The 24,179-nt window shown below is 41.9% G+C and overlaps 1 protein-coding gene across 1 annotated transcript; it reads left to right on the top strand.

Annotated features, from left to right (window-relative positions):
* Positions 1 to 997: 997 nt before the first annotated feature.
* Positions 998 to 23,801, top strand: LOC106562890 (serine/threonine-protein phosphatase 2A catalytic subunit beta isoform). Its single transcript, XM_014127962.2, has 7 exons — positions 998 to 1,418; positions 16,182 to 16,391; positions 17,442 to 17,615; positions 19,522 to 19,611; positions 20,119 to 20,280; positions 21,077 to 21,195; positions 22,951 to 23,801. The coding sequence occupies exons 1-7, from the start codon at positions 1,317 to 1,319 to the stop codon at positions 23,021 to 23,023; spliced, it is 930 nt and encodes a 309-aa protein (XP_013983437.1). The 5' UTR covers positions 998 to 1,316; the 3' UTR covers positions 23,024 to 23,801.
* The last annotated feature ends 378 nt before the right edge of the window (positions 23,802 to 24,179 follow it).

The following is a 24,179-nucleotide window of genomic DNA, read 5'->3' as shown; positions in this document are numbered from 1 at the left end:
TATACATTCATGTACATACTACCTCAATTGGCCCGACCAACCAGTGCTCCCACACATTGGCTAACCGGGCTATCTGCATTGTGTCCCGCCACCTGCCAACCCCTCTTTACGCTACTGCTACTCTCTGTTCATCATATTTCTAAGTCACTTTAACCATATCTACATACTACCTCAATCAGCCTAACTAACCGGTGTCTGTATGTAGCCTCACAACTTTTATTGCCTCGCTACTGTTTTTCATTGTCTTTTTACTGTTGTTTTTATTTCTTTACTTACCTTTTTTGTACTATTGGTTAGAGCCTGTAAGTAAGCATTTCACTGTTGTATTCGGCACACGTGACAAATAAACTTTGATTTGATTTGAATCAGGGCGCCCTCTCCGAAAAGGTTAATTAACCCACAGTCCCACACGGTGACATGATATCATTGACGTGACGTGCAAATGAGCGATAGAAAACCGATCGCACAAATGTCACCATTCTGGAATTTATGTATATTTTTTTGGTGCTGGCGCCCCATGCCGCCCCTGGCAAGATACCGCCCTGGGTGGCTGCCCATGTCGCCTATGTCTAAATCCGCCACTGCCAACAAGTGATATTTGTTTCAGTAAGATTGGATTTTTTGCATTATTAACTATACTCCAGGGATGGAACGTAAGTCGCAGAAAATAAAGGTTGTGCTGGCAGCTGCAGAGAGGTATTTGGGTGTGCGAGACTTGACATTAGAAGGAAGCGTTACATTATGTTTAGTGGTGATGTTCCATCCTTACAAAGGAAGTAGGACTACATTCATTTAAATAGAGGAGTAGGGTATTTATTATTATTATATTATTACATTTTTTGTGAGTGTAGTGTTATATGGTAGGGTATTTGTTGTATTATATATATTTTTTTAACTAATTAAGCAAAGTATAAGGGAGTTATACTCCAGTCTAGTAGATGGCGGTAATGCAACATTTATTGGATGCCAACTGCCGTTAAACCTCATCGATGAAGAAGACGTCGATCAGAGCGGCCATTATACAGCCAGTTTCCTTTGTAGGGGGGCGACAGGGAACTAACAGTGCCGTGCCACACGGTGTATACAAATACCAGGAAGATTAGCTAACTTTGTATTGAGGATATCGGTACCGATAATAATCACTGATTATCTCGATGATAGATAGAGCTGCGCATCGTTCTAAGTTAGCTACAACGCCATCCATAGTTCCGGTTGACGTCTTGAGTTGCATCGAAGTTGGGCGAAATAACGGTTATTTCATTACTTCACCATATCCACCAGTTAGCTAAAAACAGCCTATCTGATCAGTTTTCAAAATGGACGATAAAGTCTTTACAAAGGAATTAGACCAATGGGTCGAGCAACTGAATGAATGCAAGCAACTGTCGGAGAATCAAGTGAGAACGCTCTGCGAAAAGGTAAGAACGTCCAACTGAGTGCGTTTCTTCAATGCCTACTTCTCACCGATAACTAGAGAACATGTACAATTTGTATGTCAGATAGCTCTCTCCCTGGCCGAGCTTGCAGTCCAAACACTAAAAGACACACCCTATCCCCTCAGCCCTCAAATTAAGTGGACACTTCTGATGACGTATCATGACGTCTGACGAGTATACACTTGCAGGGCGAGGGAGGAAGGAATGATTTTTAAATGCACCGCCCTTGCCCAGAAATGTGTCACTCCTTCATCCCGCGATGACTGTGTTTTCAGCCACCGTAGGTGCTTTATATGCGTTACAGTCAATTATGATTTCATGTCTACTTATATTAACTATATAATTATTAATATATGCCTACTGTATGATAGCTAGCAAATTAATTAGCTAACGTTAGCCTGCCGAGCTGGAACTTCAGAAGGAAAATGTTTTATTTCTACAATTTCCAAAAGATAACCAAAAAAACATTTACTTTTTATGAGATGTTTGTGTCTTCATGTGCGTTAGTAGCACAATTTCAAATTATTTGCATTTGTTTTTACTTACAATTGTATGTAGACTTCTCTGATGTTGTTTTTAAGTTTTGTCAGGCTTTTCTTAGCGGTTGTGCAATTGTTGTGCAATTGTCACAAATTGTATTATGGGGAGTTTCAGGCCCCGGAGTGAACATAATTGTACACTCGCAAACTCAACTTAAAACGAGGGCTGTGGAGCTTACGTTGCAAACTTCCCTTGCTTGGCTAATCATTTGTACCGCCCTCCAAGATAGTGATGGGGATTCCCCCAAGGGAATAAGTCAAGGGTAAGTGGACAAGGGTATGTCTTTTATCAGTTTGAACCGCAGGCTGAGTCTGTAATATCTACATGTTTCAAGCAGACCACAATAGTCCCTGTGCTCAAGAAAGCAAAGGTAACCTGCCTAACCTCCCTCTCTTTATAAAATTATTAGCCAAAATTGTTGCAACCCCTATTACTAGCCTGTTCAACCTCTTTCGTATCGTCTGAGATCCCCAAAGATTGGAAAGCTGCTGCGGTCATTCCCCTCTTCAAAGGGGTAGACACTCTAGACCCAAACTGCTACAGACCTATGTCTATCCTTCCCGGCCTTTCTAAGGTCTTCAAAAGCCAAGTTAACAAACAGATCACTAACCATTTTAGAATCCCACCGTACCTTCTCCGCTATGCAATCTGGTTTCCGAGCTGGTCATGGGTGCACCTCAGCCACGCTCAAGGTCCTAAACGATATCATAACCGCCATCGATAAGAGACAATACTGTGCAGCTGTATTCATCGACCTGGCCAAGGCTTTCGACTCTGTCAATCACCACATTCTTATCGTCAGAATCATCAGTCTTGGTTTCTCAAATGACTGCCTCGCCTGGTTCACCAACTACTTCTCAGAGTTCAGTGTGTCAAATCGGAGGGCCTGTTGTCTGGACCTCTGGCAGTCTTTATGGGGGTGCCACAGTGTTCAATTCTCGGGCCGACTCTTTTCTCTGTATACATCAATGTTGTCACTCTTGCTGCTGGTGATTCCCTGATCCACCTCTACGCAGATGACACCATTCTGTATACTTCTGGCCCTTCTTTGAACACTGTGTTAACTAAGCTCTAGACGAGCTTCAATGCCATACAACACTCCTTCCGTGGCCTCCAACTGCTCTTAATTGCAAGTAAAACTAAATACATGCTCTTTAACCTCTTGGGGCTAGGTGGGACGCTAGCGTGCCACCCGTGGTGCACTCCATCAACAGCAGGTGCATTTCAAGAGCGGCAAATTTGAATCCAAATAAATGTCAAAATTCAAATTTTTCAAAAATACAACTATTTTACACCATTTGAAAGATAAACATCTCCTTAATCTAATCACGTTTTACGATTTCAAAAAGGTTTTACGGCGAAAGCATAAATTTAGAGTATGTTAGGACAGTACATTTACAAGAGTTGTGTGTAATGTTTTGTCAAGTCAAAGACAGGGTCACCAAAACCATAAAACCAGCTAAAATGATGCACTAACCTTTTACAATCTCCATCAGATGACACTCCTAGGACATTATGTTAGACAATGCATGCATTTTTAGTTCTATCAAGTTCATATTTATATCCAAAAACAGCGTTTTACTATGGCATTGATGTTGAGGAAATCGTTTCCCTCCAATAACCGGCAGTCAAGTCAGCGTCACAAATTAAATAATTAAAATTAGAAAACATTGGTAAAATATTATATTGTCATTTAAAGAATTATAGATTTACATCTCTTGAACGCAATCAACTTGCCAGATTTAAAAATAACCTTACTGGGAAATCACACTTTGCAATAATCTGAGCACTGCGCCCAGAAAAATACGCGTTGCGATACAGACTAGACGTCATGTTGGGGAGATCTAAAATCGAAAATACTATGTAAATAATCCATTACCTTTGATTCTCTTCATCAGATGTCACTTCCAGGTATCACAGGTCCATAACGAATGTAGTTTTGTTCAAAAAAGCTCATCATTTATGTCCAAAAATCTCCGTCTCGTTAGCACATGATGTAAGCCAGCCGGACTTCTCGTCATGAACGAGGGGAAAAAATATATTTCCGTTCGTTCAAACATGTCAAACGTTGTATAGCATAAATCATTAGGGCCTTTTTTAACCAGAACATGAATAATATTCAAGGTGGACGAATGCATACTCTTTTATAACGTATTGGAACGAGGGTACCCAACATGAACTCGCGCCAGGTGTCTAATGGGACATCATCGTTCCATGGCTCTTGTTCGGTCAGATCTCCCTCCAGAAGACTCAAAACACTTTGTAAAGGCTGGTGACATCTAGTGGAAGCAATAGGAAGTGCCAAAATATTCCTAAACCCCTGTGTTTTTCAATGGGATAGGTTTAAAGTCAATACAACACATCAGGTATCCACTTCCTGTCAGAAAATGTCTCAGGGTTTTGCCTGCCAAATGAGTTCTGTTATACTCACAGACACCATTCAAACAGTTTTAGAAACTTTAGAGTGTTTTCTATCCATATATAATAAGTATATGCATATTCTAGTTACTGGGTAGGATTAGTAACCAGATTAAATCGGGTACATTTTTTTTATCCAGACGTGCAAATGCTGCCCCCTAGACCCAACAGGTTAACCGATCGCTGCCTGCAACTTCCCACCCGTCCAGCATCACTACTCTGGACGGTTCTGACCTAGAATATGTGGACAACTACAAATACCTAGGTGTCTGGTTAGAGTGTAATCTCTCCTTCCAGACTCATATTAAGCATCTCCAATCCAAAATTAAATCTAGAATCGGCTTCCTATTTCGCAACAAAGCATCCTTCACTCATGCTGACAAACATACCCTCGTAAAACTGACTACCCTGCTGATCTTTGACTTCAGCGATGTCATTTACAAAATAGCCTCCAACACTTTACTCAGCAAATTGGATGCAGTCTATCACAGTGCCATCTGTTTTGTCACCAAAGCCCCATATACTACCCATCACTGCGACCTGTATGCTCTCGTTTGCTGGCATTCGTTTCATATTCGTTGCCAAACCCTCTGGCTCCAGGTCATCTACAAGTCTTGATCACTGAAGCTGGAGACTCATATCTCCTTCACTAACTTTAAGCACCAGCTGTCAGAGCAGCTCACAGATCACTGCAAAAACTAAAAAAAACTTGAATGAGTAGGTGTGTCCAAACTTTTGACTGGTACTGTACATATTCAAAAATGTATCAAAATATTGACCAGAGGACAATATTCAGAAATTATTTCAAAACCCACACAAAGTAGGCTATTGGATTGGCAAAGATTCTTACTTCTGTTACAATGTAAAAATGCAAATGACTATTCAGACAATTTCAAAATATAGATAACCTCTCCCAATACAATTTAGTGGGGACCAGGCCTGACACAAAATGTAGAAATAGTACTTTGACAACAATTTAGAGAATGCAACAAGTATTAGATAAACACAACTGTTCAGAGACTAATTTAAAACATACACATTTGCTGATAATATTTGTAGTAAAAATGAATGTCACGCAAGTCTTTGCATTTAGTCAACATGTCATGGAAGTTGCTGAAGCATGTTGCTCAGGGGCAGAACAACAGATTTTTACCTTGTCAGCTCGTGGATTTGATCCAGCAGCCTTTCGGTTACTGGCCCAATGCTCCTACCCGCCAGGCTACCTGCCTCCCTGTTAGGCTAGATTTACTTTTTTTTGCCTATGATTTATAGGACAAATTCATATTTCACACTGTCACTTTAGTGTTTGCATTTAGCCTACAATGTGTCATGGAACTTCTGGAAGCACGGCCCCATCCTGCAAAGTGGCCCAGAACACATAGAGCACCCAAAGGAGGTTTCTACACATCTCCCACTTTTTGCCCTGCTTCCATTCCGGATGCACACGGCATACCCTCTCATGCGCCCTTTAAACTTCACCAGAGTGGCCTGCTTTCAAATTGAGTTACAACTCGGTCTACACCCCCTGGTGCCACATTCTTGGCTTCCCGCTTCCTGCCACTATATCCATCACAAAGCGAATGCACAAGTTGCATTTTGAATGCCTTCAGGGACATGCGCCTGTGGTTTCTGTGAAGGGGCCTTTGCAGGGTCCCCCACACAATGTAAGCATGATAATAGCAATTTTGAGCATCCCCCAAAACACATACTTCCACTATTTCCTGGCTGTGTGTCCAACATTATAGTAGCTCCTGAACTGGTCGATGGTCAACCCCAACCATTTTTTTTCTTGTTGAAATCCAGGACCAGCTCTGAACGGAACGTTGTTCCTGTATTTTGATACTGGTTTTAGGGTGTCATTCTCTGAGCTATTAGAACATAGAAAGTACACCTCATTTGTCCCTCCAGCAGCACACTATAACATTATCCACAGGCCGTTTTAGAATCTGACCTCTGTGGAGCTTGCCCTCCATAATGGCCTTGGGGGAATTCTTCCTATTGTTCCTTACTGTGCCACAATAGTATGTGTTAGTGTCAAGAAGATCTCTCACCAGAGGTATGGGTGAAAATAAGATGTCATCATAGACCTGGTGATGTGATGAGAGAGCCCCGCATGAGCTCCATGACAACTAAGGCTAAGCCAAGCTATGTTGCTTCATCCCCCTGACCTGTGTACACACTGAAAGCAAGCCAGTAGCCATTCAAGGAGTCATACACCATATTTGTATCCCACACTTTTTTTGGGGCATTTGCTGCTTTCACAGTAGCCTACTGTCAAATGTTATCATAGTAGTTGAAGTAGTTTGGGGAAATTCTGGCTGAATTTGGATCGAAGTAGTACATGTATTTACTAGGGATGCACCGATATGTCATTTTTGTCCGATACCAATATTTTCCTTGCCAAAAAAACAATACCGATATTTAAACATTTGTGGCCTGTTAAGTATTATAGTACAGTTAAATAGTTGAAACACACACTGACCAAAAAGTTATTTTGTTGGCATCTACGTATGTCCCCATTACCAGTAAAACATAATCAAAACCTATTTCTTTCACTTACTTGCTGTGTTGTTACGTTGTTAATTTGTTCAGTCGCAACCAGGATTTCATCATACATGTCAATCAGTGAAGTTTCAGCTCTGTCTGTCCATGGCCTCTTCCTCTGTGCGCACTGTCACTGTGTCCGTTTCCATCTTGTCCAGCTGTGTCTAACATTTCACGTAAACCCTGCTTCTTGTCTGCATCGAAGTAGCAGTCCTTGTACCTAGCATCGAGCATGGTGGTGACACAATAGAGGCTCAGAGAATGCCACCTTGTTCACAGCCTCTTGTAGAGTACTTTTGCAGTTTTGTTGAGCAGGTGTTTTCATTGCCATGACAGGGTATCACGTCTGCTGCAGACTCAGTTGAGCTTATTTCGAGTCAGTTGTTTGAATGGAGCTAGGAGTGTGTTCATGTTTCAAACGTTCTCAAATGCCATTGAAATGGCAGCAGCGGTATGAGAACCAGCACATTCTTGAGCATGCAATACGGCTTTCCTCAGTACGAAATCCTCGTCGACCCACTGTACTGTCAGACTCAGCATGCTCATGGGGCTGACATTGCTGGTCCAAATGTCAGTCGTGAAGCTAATAGCAGTGACGGCCATCGCAAGTAGCTCATGGATGTGTTTCAACAATACTGTGTAACTCTGGTAGGGCAACATCTGAAAAATAGCACCTACTTGGTGCTCGACCAGTTGCCGAAAGCCAACATCATCCACAACAGAAAACTGTTGATTGTCAAGGGCAATGAATTCTATTATCTTGGCGTTAATGGATTTCGCCTTTGAGTTGTCTCGCTGAAATTTGTTTATCAACAATAATGTGTAACTCCGGTAGGGCAACATTTTTTTTCAAATGACTGCTTGACTTTAACTTGTTTAGTTGTTGGCAGTGTGCACAAAGTATTTTTCAGCTTTCGTTCTGTGTAGCGGTGTATTATTTTTTTTTTGTGGCGTCGTTACGTCATCTATCTACGTTTATATAGGTATGCACGTCAGCTTTGACATCGGTTTTGCACATCGGCGTTAAACTAGACATCGGGCCGCTATTGGCATTTTTAGCTAATATTGGCCGATTTGGATGCGTCTGCATCCGCCTATGTCACACTTCCATTTCTGCGTTGAAAGGTGACAGAGTTAGAGCGATGTTTGTCAGACCATGAGACATCTTGAAAATCGGTCTTCTCACTGGATCATCGGAACGGTATGGACTACAAACACATCTATGGAAAGATGAGACTCTCAAGAAAACAATGGTGCTCTACAACAAGCGTCTTGGGACTCGTCTGAAGTCGGTACACCCGATCTGCCAACTTCTGTCTGAAGCATCCGAACAGTTTGGGCTACACACTAATATGACCCCTCTTTGGAAAGGTGAGACTCTCACGTACATGTTTTTCTCTAGGACGCCCACAGGCCTCACAAGACTTGTCTGAAGGGCCCCCGGTACTGGAAGTATAAATATAGACTGTTTAATGCCAAAAATAACTGGTTAAATACATGTATTAAAAAAAATACAAGAAAAGCAAATGTTTCCTGATCTTGTATCTCTCAAATATAGGACAGACACTTCAAAAGGACCTTCCTTTGGAATGTTTTGGTGTGGGCTAATAGCAGTAAGGTCAAATAAAAATGTACATGAAGTATCCCTAAAAAAAATATTTTAAGGGGTCGTAAAATTCAATCAAATAGCAAAATTATCCTTAGTATAACCTTCTTAAAACAATTCCATTTAGCTTAGTAAAAAAAAAAACGTATCCCCCGGCTTAGACGGGGCTTAGACTCTTATGGGTTAAACACCAAATCTGGTGGGGGAAAAAACACTCCTACTACTGCTTTCAAAAAACACTTCAAAACCGCATGCCAATGTCACTTTAGGCCCAGGCTGGGTTGTGCAAGGGTGAATGGTGGGACTTGGGGCAGACACAACAGGCTGGGCTGTTGCCCCCATAGATGCTCTTCCTCTCCATGCTCCTCTTCTCTACTCCCCTCTCCTTCCACTCCTCCCTCCCTCGTCCTCTCTGACTGATGTCAGACTGATGGATAATCAGACAGGACAGAGCACACAAAGACGTTCATGGATGACCAGCAGGGTCCGATTATAACCGTAAAGGCTATATAGTCTACACATAGGGCTGTTACGGTGACCGTATTACTGTCACACCGGCGTTCACGAATCATGACCGCAGTCAAATTCCATGTGACCGTTTAGTTACAAAAACATATTTAAAATAATCCATCTACCTTGATGATCTGTTTGGACAATTTGCACATTTGGATGAAAATTACTGTTAATTAATACCATCACCCCTTTTGAATTTCTTTGCCCATGGGAGAAATATATTTCGCCCCCCAGTCCTTTTTCCACAAAACTTCATCTAAAATTGTTGAATGAGTTTCCTGTAAACAATAGATATTATATTCCTTCTCTTTTAGCCAGGTAAATACTGATCATCTTTTATTTTCTGCTAAGCCATAACAATTATAACTGGCTATACTTATTTCACCACTTACCATAATGAGACAACTCTATTCTATTCTATTTTTCATAATGTTTGTAAACGTACCATTAAATGGTAACACAAAAGTATATAGCTATATATAAAAAGTATATAGCTATACCATGATATTTGCTTTGCTACTAAGTAAACCTCCAATTGGTCCCCACTATTCCACCCGCTAAAAGCCCTCCTCATCCCGAGTTGGGTTGTCAACCCAATGCCCGGCAGACTCCCCATCCCATAGCCCTGAAGAGACTGGGATCCATCCTTTGAAAAGAGCACACAGTGCCATAGAACTCTTGCTTGTAGCATGCGAGGCAGCTTTTCTAGCTAGTGTTTTGATGTAGTGTACAAAGTTAAAAAAACAACATACAAATCCAATTTTATTGGTCACATACACGTGTTTAGCAGAAATGCTTGTGCTTCTTGCACCGACAGTGGAGTAATATCTAACAATTACAACATATACAGTGGGGGGGGAAAAAGTATTTAGTCAGCCACCAATTGTGCAAGTTCTCCCACTTAAAAAGATGAGAGAGGCCTGTAATTTTCATCATAGGTACACGTCAACTATGACAGACAAAATGAGAAAAAAAAAATTCTCCAGAAAATCACATTGTAGGATTTTTAATGAATTTATTTGCAAATTATGGTGGAAAATAAATATTTGGTCAATAACAAAAGTCTCTCAATACTTTTATATACCCTTTGTTGGCAATGACACAGGTCAAACGTTTTCTGTAAGTCTTCACAAGGTTTTCACACACTGTTGCTGGTATTTTGGCCCATTCCGCCATGCAGATCTCCTCTAGAGCAGTGATGTTTTGGGGCTGTCGCTGGGCAACACGGACTTTCAACTCCCTCCAAAGATTTTCTATGGGGTTGAGATCTGGAGACTGGCTAGGCCACTCCAGGACCTTGAAATGCTTCTTACGAAGCCACTCCTTCGTTGCCCGGGCGGTGTGTTTGGGATCATTGTCATGCTGAAAGACCCAGCCACGTTTCATCTTCAATGCCCTTGCTGATGGAAAGAGGTTTTCACTCAAAATCTCAAGATGCATGGCCCCATTCATTCTTTCTTTTACACGGATCAGTCGTCCTGGTCCCTTTGCAGAAAAACAGCCCCAAAGCATGATGTTTCCACCCCCATGCTTCACAGTAGGTATGGTGTTCTTTGGATGCAACTCAGCATTCTTTGTCCTCCAAACACGACGAGTTGAGTTTTTACCAAAAAGTTCTATTTTGGTTTCATCTGACCATATGACATTCTCCCAATCCTCTTCTGGATCATCCAAATGCTCTCTAGCAAACTTCAGACGGGCCTGGACATGTACTGGCTTAAGCAGGTGGACACGTCTGGTACTGCAGGATTTGAGTCCCTGGCGGCATAGTGTGTTACTGATGGTAGGCTTTGTTACTTTGGTCCCAGCTCTCTGCAGGTCATTCACTAGATCCCCCCCGTGTGTTTCTGGGATTTTTGCTCACCGTTCTTGTGATCATTTTGACCTCACGGGGTGAGATCTTGCGTGGAGCCCCAGATCAAGGGAGATTATCAGTGGTCTTGTATGTCTTCCATTTCCTAATAATTGCTCCCACAGTTGATTTCTTCAAACCAAGCTGCTTACCTATTGCAGATTCAGTCTTCCCAGCCTGGTGCAGGTCTACAATTTTGTTTCTGGTGTCCTTTGACAGCTCTTTGGTCTTGGCCAAAGTGGAGTTTGGAGTGTGACTGTTTGAGGTTGTGGACAGGTGTCTTTTATACTGATAACAAGTTCAAACAGGTGCCATTAATACAGGTAATGAGTGGAGGACAGAGGAGCCTCTTAAAGAAGTTGTTACAGGTCTGTGAGAGCCAGAAATCTTGCTTGTTTGTAGGTGACCAAATACTTATTTTCCACCATAATTTGCAAATAAATTCATTAAAAATCCTACAATGTGATTTTCTGGATTTTTTTTCTCATTTTGTCTGTCATAGTTGACGTGTACCTATGATGAAAATTACAGGCCTCTCTCATCTTTTTAAGTGGGAGAACTTGCACAATTGGTGGCTGACTAAATACTTTTTCCCCCCAATGTACCCAATACACACAAACATAGTAAAGGAATGGAATTAAGAATGTAAAAATATATGGACGAGCAATGTCAGTGGCATAGAATAAGATATAGGATACAGTATATACATATGAGATGGGTAATGCAAGATATGTAGACATTATTAAAGTGACTAGAGTTCCATTTATTAAAGTGGCCTGGGATTTGAAGTCTATGTATAGTGGATATAAAAAGTCTACACACCCCTGTTAAAATGCCAGGTTTTTGTGATGTAAAAGAATGAGACAAAGAAATCATGTCAGAACTTTTTCTACTGTTAACGTGACCTATAATGTGAACAATTCAATTGAAAAACAAACTGAAATCTTCGAGGGGGGGAAAATGAAAAATAAAAACCTTACAATAACCTGGTTGCATAAGTGTGCACACCCTCTTATAACTGGGGATGTGGCTGTGTTCAGAATTAACCAATCACATTCAAACTCATGTTAAATAGAAGTCATTACACACCTGCCATCATTTAAAGTGACTCTGATTAATCACAAATAAAGTTCAGCTGTTCTAGTAGGATTTTTCCTGACATTTTCCTAGTTGCATCTCAGAGCAAAAGCCATGGTCCGCAGAGAGCTTCCAAAGCATCAGAGGGATCTCATTGTTGAAAGATATCAGTCAGGAGAAGGGTACAAAAGAATTTCCAAAGCATTACATATACCATGGAACACAGTGAAGACAGTCATCATCAAGTGGAGAAAATATGGCACCACAGAGACATTACCAAGAACTGGACGTCCCTCCAAAATGTATGAAAAGACGAGAAAACTGGTCAGGAGGCTTCCAAGAGACCTACTGAAGGAATTTCTGGCAAGTACTGGCTGTATGCAACATGTGACAACAATCTCCCGTATTCTTCATATGAATGGGTTATGGGGTAGGGTGGCAAGATGGAAGCCTTTTCTTACAATGAAAAACATCCAAGCCCGGCTGAAGTTTGCAAAAACAAACATCAAGTCCCCCAAAAGCACGTGGGAAAATGTGTTATGGTCTGATGAAACCAAGGTTGAACTTTTTGGCCATAATTCCAAAAGGTATGTTTGGTGCAAAAACACTGCACATCACCCAAAGAACACTATACCCACAGTGAAGCATGGTGGTGGCAGCATCATGCTTTGGGGCTGTTTTTCTTCAGCTGGAACCGGGGCCTTAGTCAGGGTGGAGGGAGTTATGAACAGTTCCAAATACCAGGCAATTTTGGCACACAATTTTCAGGCGTGTTATGTTAGAAAGCTGAAGATGCAGAGGAAGTTAACTTTTCAGCACGACAACGACCCAAAGCACACATCCAAATGCACGAAAGCATGGCTTCACCAGAAGAAGATTAACGTTTTGGAATGGCCCAGCCAGAGCCCAGACCTGAATCCAATTGAACATCTCTGGGGTGATCTGAAGAGGGCTGTGCACAGGAGATGTCCTCGCAATCTGACAGATTTGGAGCGCTTTTGCAAAGAAGAGTGGGCAAATATTGCCACATCAAGATGTGCCATGCTAATTGACTCCTACCGAAAAAGACTGAGTGCTGTAATAAAATCAAAAGGTGCTTCAACAAAGTATTAGTTTAAGGGTGTGCACACTTATGCAACCAGGTTATTGTGAGTTTTTTATTTTTTCCCCTCAAAGATTTGTTTGTTTTTCAATTGAATTGTTCACGTTATAGGTCACATTAAAGGTGGAAAAAGTTCTGACATGATTTATCTTTGTCTCAGTATTTTACATCACAAAAACCTGGCATTTTAACAGGGGTGTGTAGACTTTTTAAATCCACTATATATAGGCAGCAGCCTCTGTGCTATTGATGGCTATTTAACAGTCTGATGGCTTTGAGAGAGAAGCTATTTTTCAGTCTCTCAGTCCCAGCTTTGATGCACCTGTACTGACCTCACCTTCTGGATGATAGCGGGGTGAACAGGCAGTGGCTCGGGTGGTTGTTGTCCTTGATTTATCTTTTTGGCCTTCCTGTGACATTGGGTGCTTTAGGTGTTCTGGAGGGCAGGTAGTTTGCCCCCAATGATGCGTTGGGCGGACCACACCACCCTCTGGAGAGCCCTGTGGTTGCCGTACCAAGTGGTGATACAGCCCGACAGGATGCTCTCGATTGTGCAGCTGTAAACGTTTTGGGTGACAAGCCACATTTCTTCAGCCTCCTGATATTGAAGAGGTGCTGTTGTGCCTTCTTCCCCACACTGTCTGTGTGAGTGGACCGTTTCAGTTTGTCCGTGATGTGTACGTCAAGGAACTTGAAGCATTCCACCTTCTCCACTGCGGTCCCGTCGATGTGGATAGGGGGTGCTCCCTCTGCCATTTTCTGAAGTCCACGATCTTCTCATTTGTTTTGTTGACATTGAGTGAGGTTTTTTTTCTGGCACCACACTCCCAGAGCCCTCACCTCTTCCCTGTAGGCTGTCTCATCATTGTTGTTAATCAAGCCTACTACTGTTCGCTGATCCAGTGATGAGGGTGCACGAAGTGGAGGTGTTGTTTCCTACCTTCACCACCTGGGGGTGGCCCATCAGGAAGTCCGGGACCCAGTTGCACAGTGCGGGGTTCAGTCCCAGGGCCTTGAGCTTAATGATGAGCTCGGAGGGTACTATGGTGTTGAATGCTGAGCTATAGAATATCAATGAACAGCATTCTTACATATGTATTCCTCTTGTCTAGATGGGATAGGGCAGTGTACAATGTGATGGCAATTGCATCGTCTGTGTATCTTTTGGGGCATTAAGCAAATTGAAGTGGGTCTAGGGTGACAGGTAAGGTAGAGGTGATATGATCCTTGACTAGTCTCTCAAAGCACTTCATGATGACAGAAGTGCTACGGGGCGATAGTCATTTACTTTCTTGGGTACAGGAACATTGGTGGCCATCTTGAAGCATTTGGGGACTGCAGACTGGGATAGGGAGAGATTGAATATGTCTGCATGCTCTGAGGATGCGGCTAGGGATGCCGTCTGGGCCGGCAGCTTTGCGAGGGTTAACACACTTAAATGTCTTACTCACATCGGCCACGGAGAAGGAGAGCCCACAGTCCTTGGTAGCGGGCTGCGTTGGTGGCACTGTGTTATCCTCAAAGCAGGCAAAGAAGGTGTTTTCACTTGTCTGGAAGCAAGATGTCGGTGTCCTTGTTGCAAGACGTCGGTGTGCTTGTTTTCCTTTTATAGTCTGTGATTGTCTGTAGACCCTGCCACATATTGAGCGGTTGAATTGAGACTTTTCCTTGTTTTGATTGCCTTGTGGCGGGAATAACTACACTTTGCATTGTGCCATATTCCTAGTCACCTTGCCATGGCTAAATGTGGTTGTTCGCGCTTTCAGTTTGGCGCTAATGCTGCCATCTATCCACGTTTTCTGGTTAGGGTAGGTTTTAATAGTCACTGTTGGTACAACATCTCCTATACGCTTTCTGATAAACTCAGTCACATTTGTCAATGTTATTCTCGGAAGCTACCCGGAACATATCCCAGTCCGCGTGATCAAAACAATCTTGATGCGTGGATTCCGATTGGTCAGAACAGCGTTGAATAGTCCTTAGCACGGGTACTTCCTGTTTGAGTTTCTGCCTATTGGAAGGGAGTAGCAAAATGGAGTGGTGGTCAGATTTGCTGAAAGGAGGGGAAAGCCTTATGGGCATCCTGGAAGTTGGAGCTGTTTTGGCAGCACGTACTACAGTCGATATGTTGATAGAAATTCGGCATCCTTTTTCTTAAATTTGCTTTGTTAAATTCCCCAGCTACTGTACAATAAATGTGGCCTCAGGATATGTGGTTTCCAGTTTGCATAAAGTCCAGTGGAGTTCTTTGGAGGGCTGTCTTGGTAACAGCTTGAGGGGGGATATACACAGCCGTGGCTATAACTGATAAGAATTATTTTGGGAGATAATACGGTCGGCATTTGATGGTGAGGTATTCTAGGTCAGGTGAACAAAAGGACTTGAGTTCCTGTATGTTATCACAATTACACCATGAGTTGTTAATCATGAAACATACACCCCTGCCCTTTTTTATTCCCAGAGAAATATTTATTCCTGTCTGCGTGATGAACTGAGAATCCAGCTGGCTGGACCGATTCGGACCGTATATCCCAAGAGAGCCGTGTTTCTGTGGAGCAGAGTATTTTACAATCCCTGATCTCTCTCTGGAAAGCTCTCTGAGCTAGTCAACTTTATTATCTAGAGATTGAACATTAGCGAGTAATATACTCGGAATCGGTGAGTGGGGTGCGCGCCTCCTAAATCGGATTAGACACCACTCCGAGTACCTCTCCTTCGCCGGTGTTGTTTTGGATCGGCTTCTGGAATCGGTTCAATTGCTCAGGGGGGGTGCGAACAAAGGATCTGCTTTGGAAAAGTCGTACTCCTGGTTGTGACTCTGGTAGTGCTGGTGAGTTGCCGCCGCTCTGCTATCCAGTAGTTCTTCCCGGCTGTATGTAATAACACAAAAAAAGACGGGCTAACAATGTAAGAAATAATAATACATTAAAAAACAAAATACTGCAAAGTTTCCTAAGAGCAAGAAGTGAGGGAACCCTCTCTGTCAGCCTACTTGTCTTGCAGCCTTTCATTCACCCTCTTGAATAAATGTTTACATTTGTATACACCAGTCACTGATGTTTTCTGTAATCCACTTTTTGTTCCCCTCTCCAGGCTAAAGAGATCCTGACCAAGGAGTCCAACGTGCAGGAGGTACGCTGTCCCGTCACGGTGTGCGGAGATGTGCACGGCCAGTTCCATGACCTCATGGAGCTTTTCAGAATCGGGGGCAAGTCGCCCGACACCAACTACCTGTTCATGGGGGACTACGTAGACCGAGGCTACTACTCGGTGGAAACAGTCTCGCTGCTTGTCGCACTAAAGGCAAGTGAACTCTGAACTTGATGAGTGGGCTGAAACCACAGTATTTCAGTTTCTGGTATAAAGTCTGTCTTGCCATCAGGGGTTGGAACCGGTTCAGGGAACAGAACCGGAAAATAACGTAATTTTTAGAGGAACCGAAACAGAACCGGGAGCGAAAGTGTGATTGTTCCGGAACAGAAGAGTTATTTAAAAGCATGGGAACCACTGAATAACGTTATTTTACGTTCCAGGCATTTTTTTCAGTCCCACAAAAAAAACGCAACAAAGCGCCTATACAAAGCCCTGACTCTGTCACTCAATAAATTTCTATCTGCCAGTTGAAAATCTTGGCCAGTGTGTGTGTGTAGGCTACCTGCCCCTCCCCTGATGTTACAAAGTGATTCAGAAATTAGGGAGAGATGTTTTTAATTGGAGAAGAATGGATTAACCTTTTCAATGGTAGTTAACTATAGTATCCTTAACATGTTTCACATTGGATTTATTAACTACAAAAAGGTAAGACGTGTTTTTATTCTGGTGACGCTCTGCACACACAAGCATGTTAGCTAGCTAGCTCTGGTCCAACATTAAGCTAACTCTGAAGTTAAGACATTCTAAGTTCCTTCATAGATCAAAGGTCTGCTCCTCCGTCGGTATAATTCTGTGGGCCTGTCATAAGATGCCCGGCGCTTTAAGCCAAGCCTCCGTCTCCACCCTCTCTCGCGCCACACACTTGTCTGTTCAATGCATGTAAATAGCTTGCCCGCTCCATAGCAAGCTGCTCTATCCACACTGATTGGTGAAATAATTTTGATGTCGAGCAAAATGTGAACATGTCAGACGTTTTAAAAGGAACGATTATAATCCGTTACTTTTTGCTGGTCGAAAAAAATATGTATTTTTCCAAATGCGGCGTAAAGTGCATGATTGTAAATGGTTTTGAATACGATGCAGTTAAGTTTTCACATGGTGGCACTGTGCTGCTGTCACATTCTTTGTAAAGGCATTTTTCATTAATCAAGTTTTTTTAGGCCTAGAGCTTTTGGAGCTAAACTCTCTCTCGCTCCGCAGGTCCGTTACCCAAAGCGCATCACGATACTGCGGGGGAACCACGAGAGCAGACAGATCACCCAGGTGTACGGCTTCTATGACGAGTGCTTGAGGAAGTACGGCAATGCAAATGTGTGGAAATACTTCACAGACCTCTTCGACTATCTCCCCCTGACGGCCCTTGTCGATGAACAGGTAACACAAGTGTATAAAGTGGTGTTATTTTATGTCATTGAGTGCATCCCAAATGGCATCCTTTTTCCTTTATATTGCACTACTTTTGACCAGGGCCGGATTTTCACCAGGGTCCATAGGGCCGTGGTCAAAAGTAGTCGAAAGTTTACATACACTTAGGTTGGAGTCATTGAAACTCGTTTTTCAACCACTCCACACATTTCTTGTTAAGTGGTCTATCAGAGGACCATCAGACTGAGGCGCGTGCACGGGGCGACACCATGTTTTTATTTTCTCTCTCTTTGTACTAAAACACAGATTCCCGGTCGGAATATTATCGCTTTTTTACGAGACAAATGGCATAAAAATTGATTTTAAACAGTGGTTGACATGCTTTGAAGTACGGAAATGGAATATTTAGAAATATTTTGTCACGAAACGCGTCGGGCGCGTAACCCTTATTTACCCTTTCGGATAGTGTCTTGAACGCACGAACAAAACGCCGCTATTTGGATATAACTATGGATTATTTGGGACCAAACCAACATTTGTTATTGAAGTAGAAGTCCTGGGAGTGCATTCTGACGAACAGCAAAGGTAATAACATTTTTCTTATAGTAAATCTGACTTTGGTGAGGGCTAAACTTGGTGGGTGTGTAAATGGCTAACCCTGTGATGCCGGGCTATCTACTTAGAATATTGCAAAATGTGCTTTCACCAAAAAGCTATTTTTAAAATCGGACATAGCGAGTGCATAGAGGAGTTCTGTATCTATAATTCTTAAAATAACTGTTATGCTTTTTGTGAACGTTTATCGTGAGTAATTTAGTAAATTCACCGGAAGTTTGCGGGGGGTATGCTAGTTCTGAACGGCACATGCTAATGTAAAAAGCTGTTTTTTGATATAAATATGAACTTGATTGAACAAAACATGCATGTATCCACCGACCCCAGAGAGGTTAACAAACTATAGTTTTGGCAAGTCGGTCAGGACATCTACTTTGTGCATGACACAAATCATTTTTCCAACACTTGTTTACAGACAGATTATTTCACTTATAATTCCCTGTATCACAATTCCAGTGGTTCAGAAGTTTACATGGCAGCATCATGTTGTGGGGGTGCTTTGCTGCAGGAGGTGTCTGGTGCACTTAGCAAAATAGATGGCATCATGAAGATGGAAATGATGTGGATGTATTGAAGCAACATCTCAAGACATCAGTCAGGAAATTAAAGCTTGGTCGCAAATGGGTCTTCCAAATGGACAATGACCCCAAGCATACTTTCAAAGTTGTGGAAAAATGACAACAAAGTCAAGGTATTGGAGTGGCCATCACCTCAATCCTATAGAGAATTCGTGGGCAGAACTGAAAAAGTGTGTGCGAGCAAGTAGCCCTACAAGCCCTACAAACCTGACTCAGTTACACCAGCTCTGTCAGGAGGAATGGGCCAAAATTCACCCAACTTATTGTGGGAAGCTTGTGGAAGGCTACCTTAAATGTTTGACCCAAGTTAAACAATTTAAATGCAATGCTACCAAATACTAATTGAGTGTATGTAAACTTCTAACCCACTGGGAATGTGATGAAAGAAATAAACCTTTCTCTCTGCTATTATTCTGACATTTCACATTCTTAAAATAAAGTGGTGATCCTAACTGACCTAAGACAAGGAATTTTTATTAGGATTAAATATCTGGAATTGTGAAAAACTGATTTTAAATTTTTTCGGCGTATGTAGGTGTATGTAAACTTCCGACTTCAACTGTACATAATAGGGTGCAATTTGGGACATACATTGAATGTTATGCGTAAGTTCAAAGGAAGCCTTCCTAATTATGTTTGTGATTTGCATGTAGGCAACAACCCTCTTTTTTCCAAAGTGACGTAAAGGTAAATCACGTCTATCCTTTCATCCTATGCTGTAGATCTTCTGCCTGCACGGTGGCCTCTCCCCCTCCATAGACACACTGGATCACATCCGGGCCCTGGATCGCCTGCAGGAAGTTCCACATGAGGTCAGTGTTGCCTGACAGAGGACCTAATTAGTCAACCACACAGACAGTGGGGGTAGGATACTAGCTAGCTGTCAGCACCGAGAGGGGCTGTCAGATGGTATGAGGTCGACTGCATGATGGTGTGGTGGTGTTGACCTACCGTAGTGTTAGAGCCAAGCCCCAGGTTGTGTTCAGTAGGCACCAAATGGAGTAAAATAGGGAGACCTTATCTGGACTTGTCCACTGAGAAATGCTCCTTTTTGTTTTCCGTCTGTTTTGCTACGTCATGCCATAATGAACGTGACCCTCGTCTCTTTTCGAGGGGTAGGCTATTCAGGTTCCAATGCATCATTGTCATTGATGGCTGCAGTCTTATGACAAATATTAGGACTGTTTCCCTTCTTTGCAATCCTACTGCCCATTACATATTTAATATGATCTGTCTTCAAGCCGTCCTAAATAAGGTCAGAATCCCTATGCGGCAATTTATTGAGGGCTGCGTTTCGTGTGTGTGTGTGTGTGTTTCAGGGGCCCATGTGTGACCTGCTGTGGTCAGACCCAGATGACCGTGGGGGCTGGGGCATCTCCCCCCGAGGTGCTGGCTACACCTTTGGGCAGGACATCTCGGAAACCTTCAACCATGCCAACGGTCTTACCCTTGTGTCCCGTGCCCACCAACTTGTCATGGAGGTAACCCCAGTTATGCTTTTAGTTTAGGCAGTTAATGTTTATGCTCAGTGTCTTTATATACTTGGTTGGTGTAGTTTTAGTATCAAAGCAAGTAGCAATTACAGTGATTCTGGGAGTAAAATGCTTCTGTAGATGGTTTAGAATTTGAATTCCCCCATGGAAGAGAGGACAATTTTTCTAAATGTTTCAAGTCAAATATTGTAGTACTTCCATTCTGTACATGGAACCTAAAGGTCTGTTAAGACTGCCCAGAGGGAATTGAATTTGAGATGTCAAAATGAACAGATATCGCGGTAAGAGTAGCCTACACACACTTGAGTTAGCGTGCCCTCCATGTCTCTGTAGATGTTTCAGCTGGCAGCTGCTGTGCAAATGTTAGCTGTTTAACATGGATAAATAATTCAGGAGTCTTGTGTACGCCGTTTTTATTTATAGTATTATCCACTTCCGGCTTTGAGGGAGGAGCTGGCAGCTTGTGTCCAAAATGAAACCCTATCCTGCACGTAGTGCAGTATTTTTGAACAGGGCTCTCTTTTTAAAATTTGCACTGAGGGGAATAGATTGCTATTTGGGACGCATCCTGGTAATTCACCTGGCTCAGAATTCCAGGGCCAGAATGTAGAGTTGAAAATTAAGCTGTGTACTGTATGCATATAACTACTTCTTGTAAGAGAAGGGTTTAAGTACCTAAAATACATACATGGCATATGTCCTCAGAAAGATCTAACTAATGATTAGAATAAGCAATTTAAGGTTCACTTTACTTTTTATAGTGATGCTGATTTTTGTTTTCCAGGGCTACAACTGGTGTCATGACCGAAACGTTGTCACCATCTTCAGTGCACCAAACTACTGCTATCGCTGTGGCAACCAAGCTGCCATCATGGAACTGGATGATACTCTGAAATACTCTTTGTAAGTGACATTGAGGTTATTTGAGGCTCTAAGGACAGGTGAACTCAAGTGTTTATAACCAGGTTTCCATCCAACCGGTTCATACAGATTAATTACCTGATGCATTAAAAAAGTCACGACCGGACTGATGGAAACATACAATTGTACCAGCATTTCCTATCTGTCGACAGACAATTTGTTGGTTCGACACGGTGGGATCTTTTCAAATCAAATTTTATTGGTCACATTGACATGGTTAGCAGATGTTATTGCGAGTGTAGTGCAATGCTTGTGCTTCTAGTAACGACAGTGCAGCAATATCTAACAAGTAATATCTAACAATTCCACAACAAATACCTAATGCACACAAATCTAAGTAAGGAATGGAATAAGCATATATACATTTATGGATGAGCAACGTCAGAGCGGCATTTGTATGTATAAAGTGAGAAATGGCGGTGGAAATGCCTTTTATGTGCAAATATTGGTATAATAACCATCATATTGAAGTAAACTTGATATGTTGTGTGGTCCTCCCACTAGGACTCGGGAAAGCATGCAGTTTATTAGGCTACAGATTAAATAAGTTATAATGAACTGCACAGAGTGGTGATAATGCATGGTGGTGAGCTTTATGCACCTTTCTTATTCTGGTGATGTTTGTTTATCAATGCATGGTGATGAGCTTGATGCACCTTTCTTATTCTGGTGATGTTTATTTATCAATGCATGGCTGCCGTTTGACAAATAAATATTGTCCTTAATAATCTCGTGTAGGGAGCCTACCTGCACTGTATTTGCCAGCTGTTGGCTATAGTGCACGTGCCAAGACCAGAGTGGGCACATTTGTTGTATAATGCAACAGTATTTGTGACACATCATTATTTTTATCTGCAGTACGTCTACACGCATAGCCCTGTATCCCCAATAAGTTTGTTTGATTGAAATGCACCGCTGGTGGGGAAATGTTTTTTTTAGGCTGTTTTCAAGCTAGTTTTCTGCAATTATACATGTTCTGCTATGGGGCTGAGAAACATTTGTGCTAATTTTCCAAAATTCTATGTATTTTTTCATGAATGCTGTGTTCTTTTACTATCAATGCACGTAACAATCAATGCACAAACATGGCTATCAATGCTGCTGAATTCATAGTTGTTTTTTTCAGCTGTATAGCATTTATTTTGGTGATTTTTAGTTCTTAATGATTATATTATAAATAAAAAATATATACAGTGCCTTCAGAAATTCACACCCCTTGACTTTTTCCAAATATTGTTGTTACAGCTTGAATTTAGAATGGATTTATGAGATTTTTTGTCACTGGTATTGTCACACAATACCTCGTAATGTCAAAGTGGAATTAGGTTTTTCGAAATTTGTGCAAATTTAATTACAAATTAAAAGCTGAAATGTCTTGAGTCAATAAGTATTCAACCCCTTTTGTTATGGCAAGCCTGTGTGCAATAATAGTGTTTAACATCATTTTTTTGAATGACTACCTCATCTCTGTACCCCACACATACAATTATCTGTAAGGTCCCTTTGTCGAGCAGTGAATTTCAAAAACGGATTCTACTACAAAGACCAGGGAGGTTTTCCAATGCCTCGCAAAGAAGGGCACCTATTGTTAGATCTGTAAAAGTGCTGGCATTATAAATTGAGTTATACATTCCATTATCACCTCGATTGTAATTGTTCTGAAATGTTCAAATGTGCCAGTTCTGTAATGGTCTTCATTGGAGTCATCCTAATGTTGTATTTACTGTCCTCCTCCAGCCTTCAGTTTGACCCTGCACCTCGACGCGGGGAGCCCCATGTCACCCGTCGTACCCCCGACTACTTCTTATAAATACCCACTGGCCTGGTGGTGGAGGAAGAAGACTGCAAGACTGCTACAGCAAGCAAACAACAAACCCCCCAAAACCTGTGTGCATATGACCTGTTACAACATGAAGCACTGACATGGACCAAAATGTGCCATATAAGCATTTAGTACATAATACAAATTGCACTGTGTCTCAGTACTGCAACACAGTGTCCCGTTTGAGCCTTTACTGTAGTTGCCTGCTGTATAATATTGATCGTAATGTTATTTTGTTTATGGGCTCTACACACAGAGAGAAAGCATCCCTATATACAGTATTTCCCATTATTGCGTCTGAGCGCACAGGCACTGCCATTGAGGCAATCTCTATTTTTAAGTGGTCAATTTTCTTCATGATTGGCTAATCTCTCCTGATTACCCAGTTGGACATGATTTCCAACAGGGGGGGAAGAGAATCAGCCAATGAAGTTGGCTGTCCATCTAAAACGGCCTTTTGGCCACTAGAGGCCTCTCTCTGCAACTGTACATTACTCTGCACAAAAAAATGTGATAACTTGCTTACTTTCCCCACCCAAATATCACTGGGCAATGATACATTTTCCATTGGCAATGCCTGGCATGTGAATAACGGTATTTTATACAAATGCACAAGCTTACATCCCCAGCCCACTCTTCTTCACCAAACTTCTTCCTACTCTTCCCCTTGGTCTAATCTACCTGTTTTATTTTCCTCTGTATATTTGTCATGAAGTGATTGCCTCTTTGATGCATTTGAACTAATAAAGTACTTTTTAATTGTAAATGACACCAAATCGCTGACTCTCAGGGATATTTTCAATCGAAATTGTCCACTCTAAAGTAAATTTGTGTAGCAAAATGTTTTAATAAATCTTGGGAACCACTGGAATTTATACACAAAATGTGGTGTTTGAGCATTGGGAAGAGTACACTAGGCAGAGGTGGAAAAAGTACTCAATTGTCATACTTGAGTAAAAGTAAAGATACCTTAATGTAAAATGACTCAAGTAACCCAGTAAAATACTACTAAATGTGCTTAAGTACAGTGGTGTAAAAAGTACTCAATTTTCATACTTGAGTTAAAAGTAAAAAGTAAATGCTATCAAATTTCCTATATTTAGCAAACCAAATGGCATAATTTCCTGGCAATATGGATTTAGTT

This window comes from Salmo salar, chromosome ssa11 (assembly GCF_905237065.1).
Source record: "Salmo salar chromosome ssa11, Ssal_v3.1, whole genome shotgun sequence".
Lineage (NCBI taxonomy): Eukaryota > Metazoa > Chordata > Actinopteri > Salmoniformes > Salmonidae > Salmo > Salmo salar.
The sequence above is the reverse complement of the archived record's forward strand: the minus strand, read 5'-3'. Positions and strand labels throughout refer to the sequence as shown.

Bases quoted from the DNA above. Each gene is read 5' to 3' on its own strand.
- LOC106562890 (XM_014127962.2), top strand. From the start codon at position 1,317: ATGGACGATAAAGTCTTTACAAAGGAATTAGACCAATGGGTCGAGCAA. The intron at 17,616-19,521 runs GTAACACAAGTG...CCTATGCTGTAG, and splicing joins CGGCCCTTGTCGATGAACAG to ATCTTCTGCCTGCACGGTGG. The intron at 21,196-22,950 runs GTAAGTGACATT...GTCCTCCTCCAG, and splicing joins GATACTCTGAAATACTCTTT to CCTTCAGTTTGACCCTGCAC.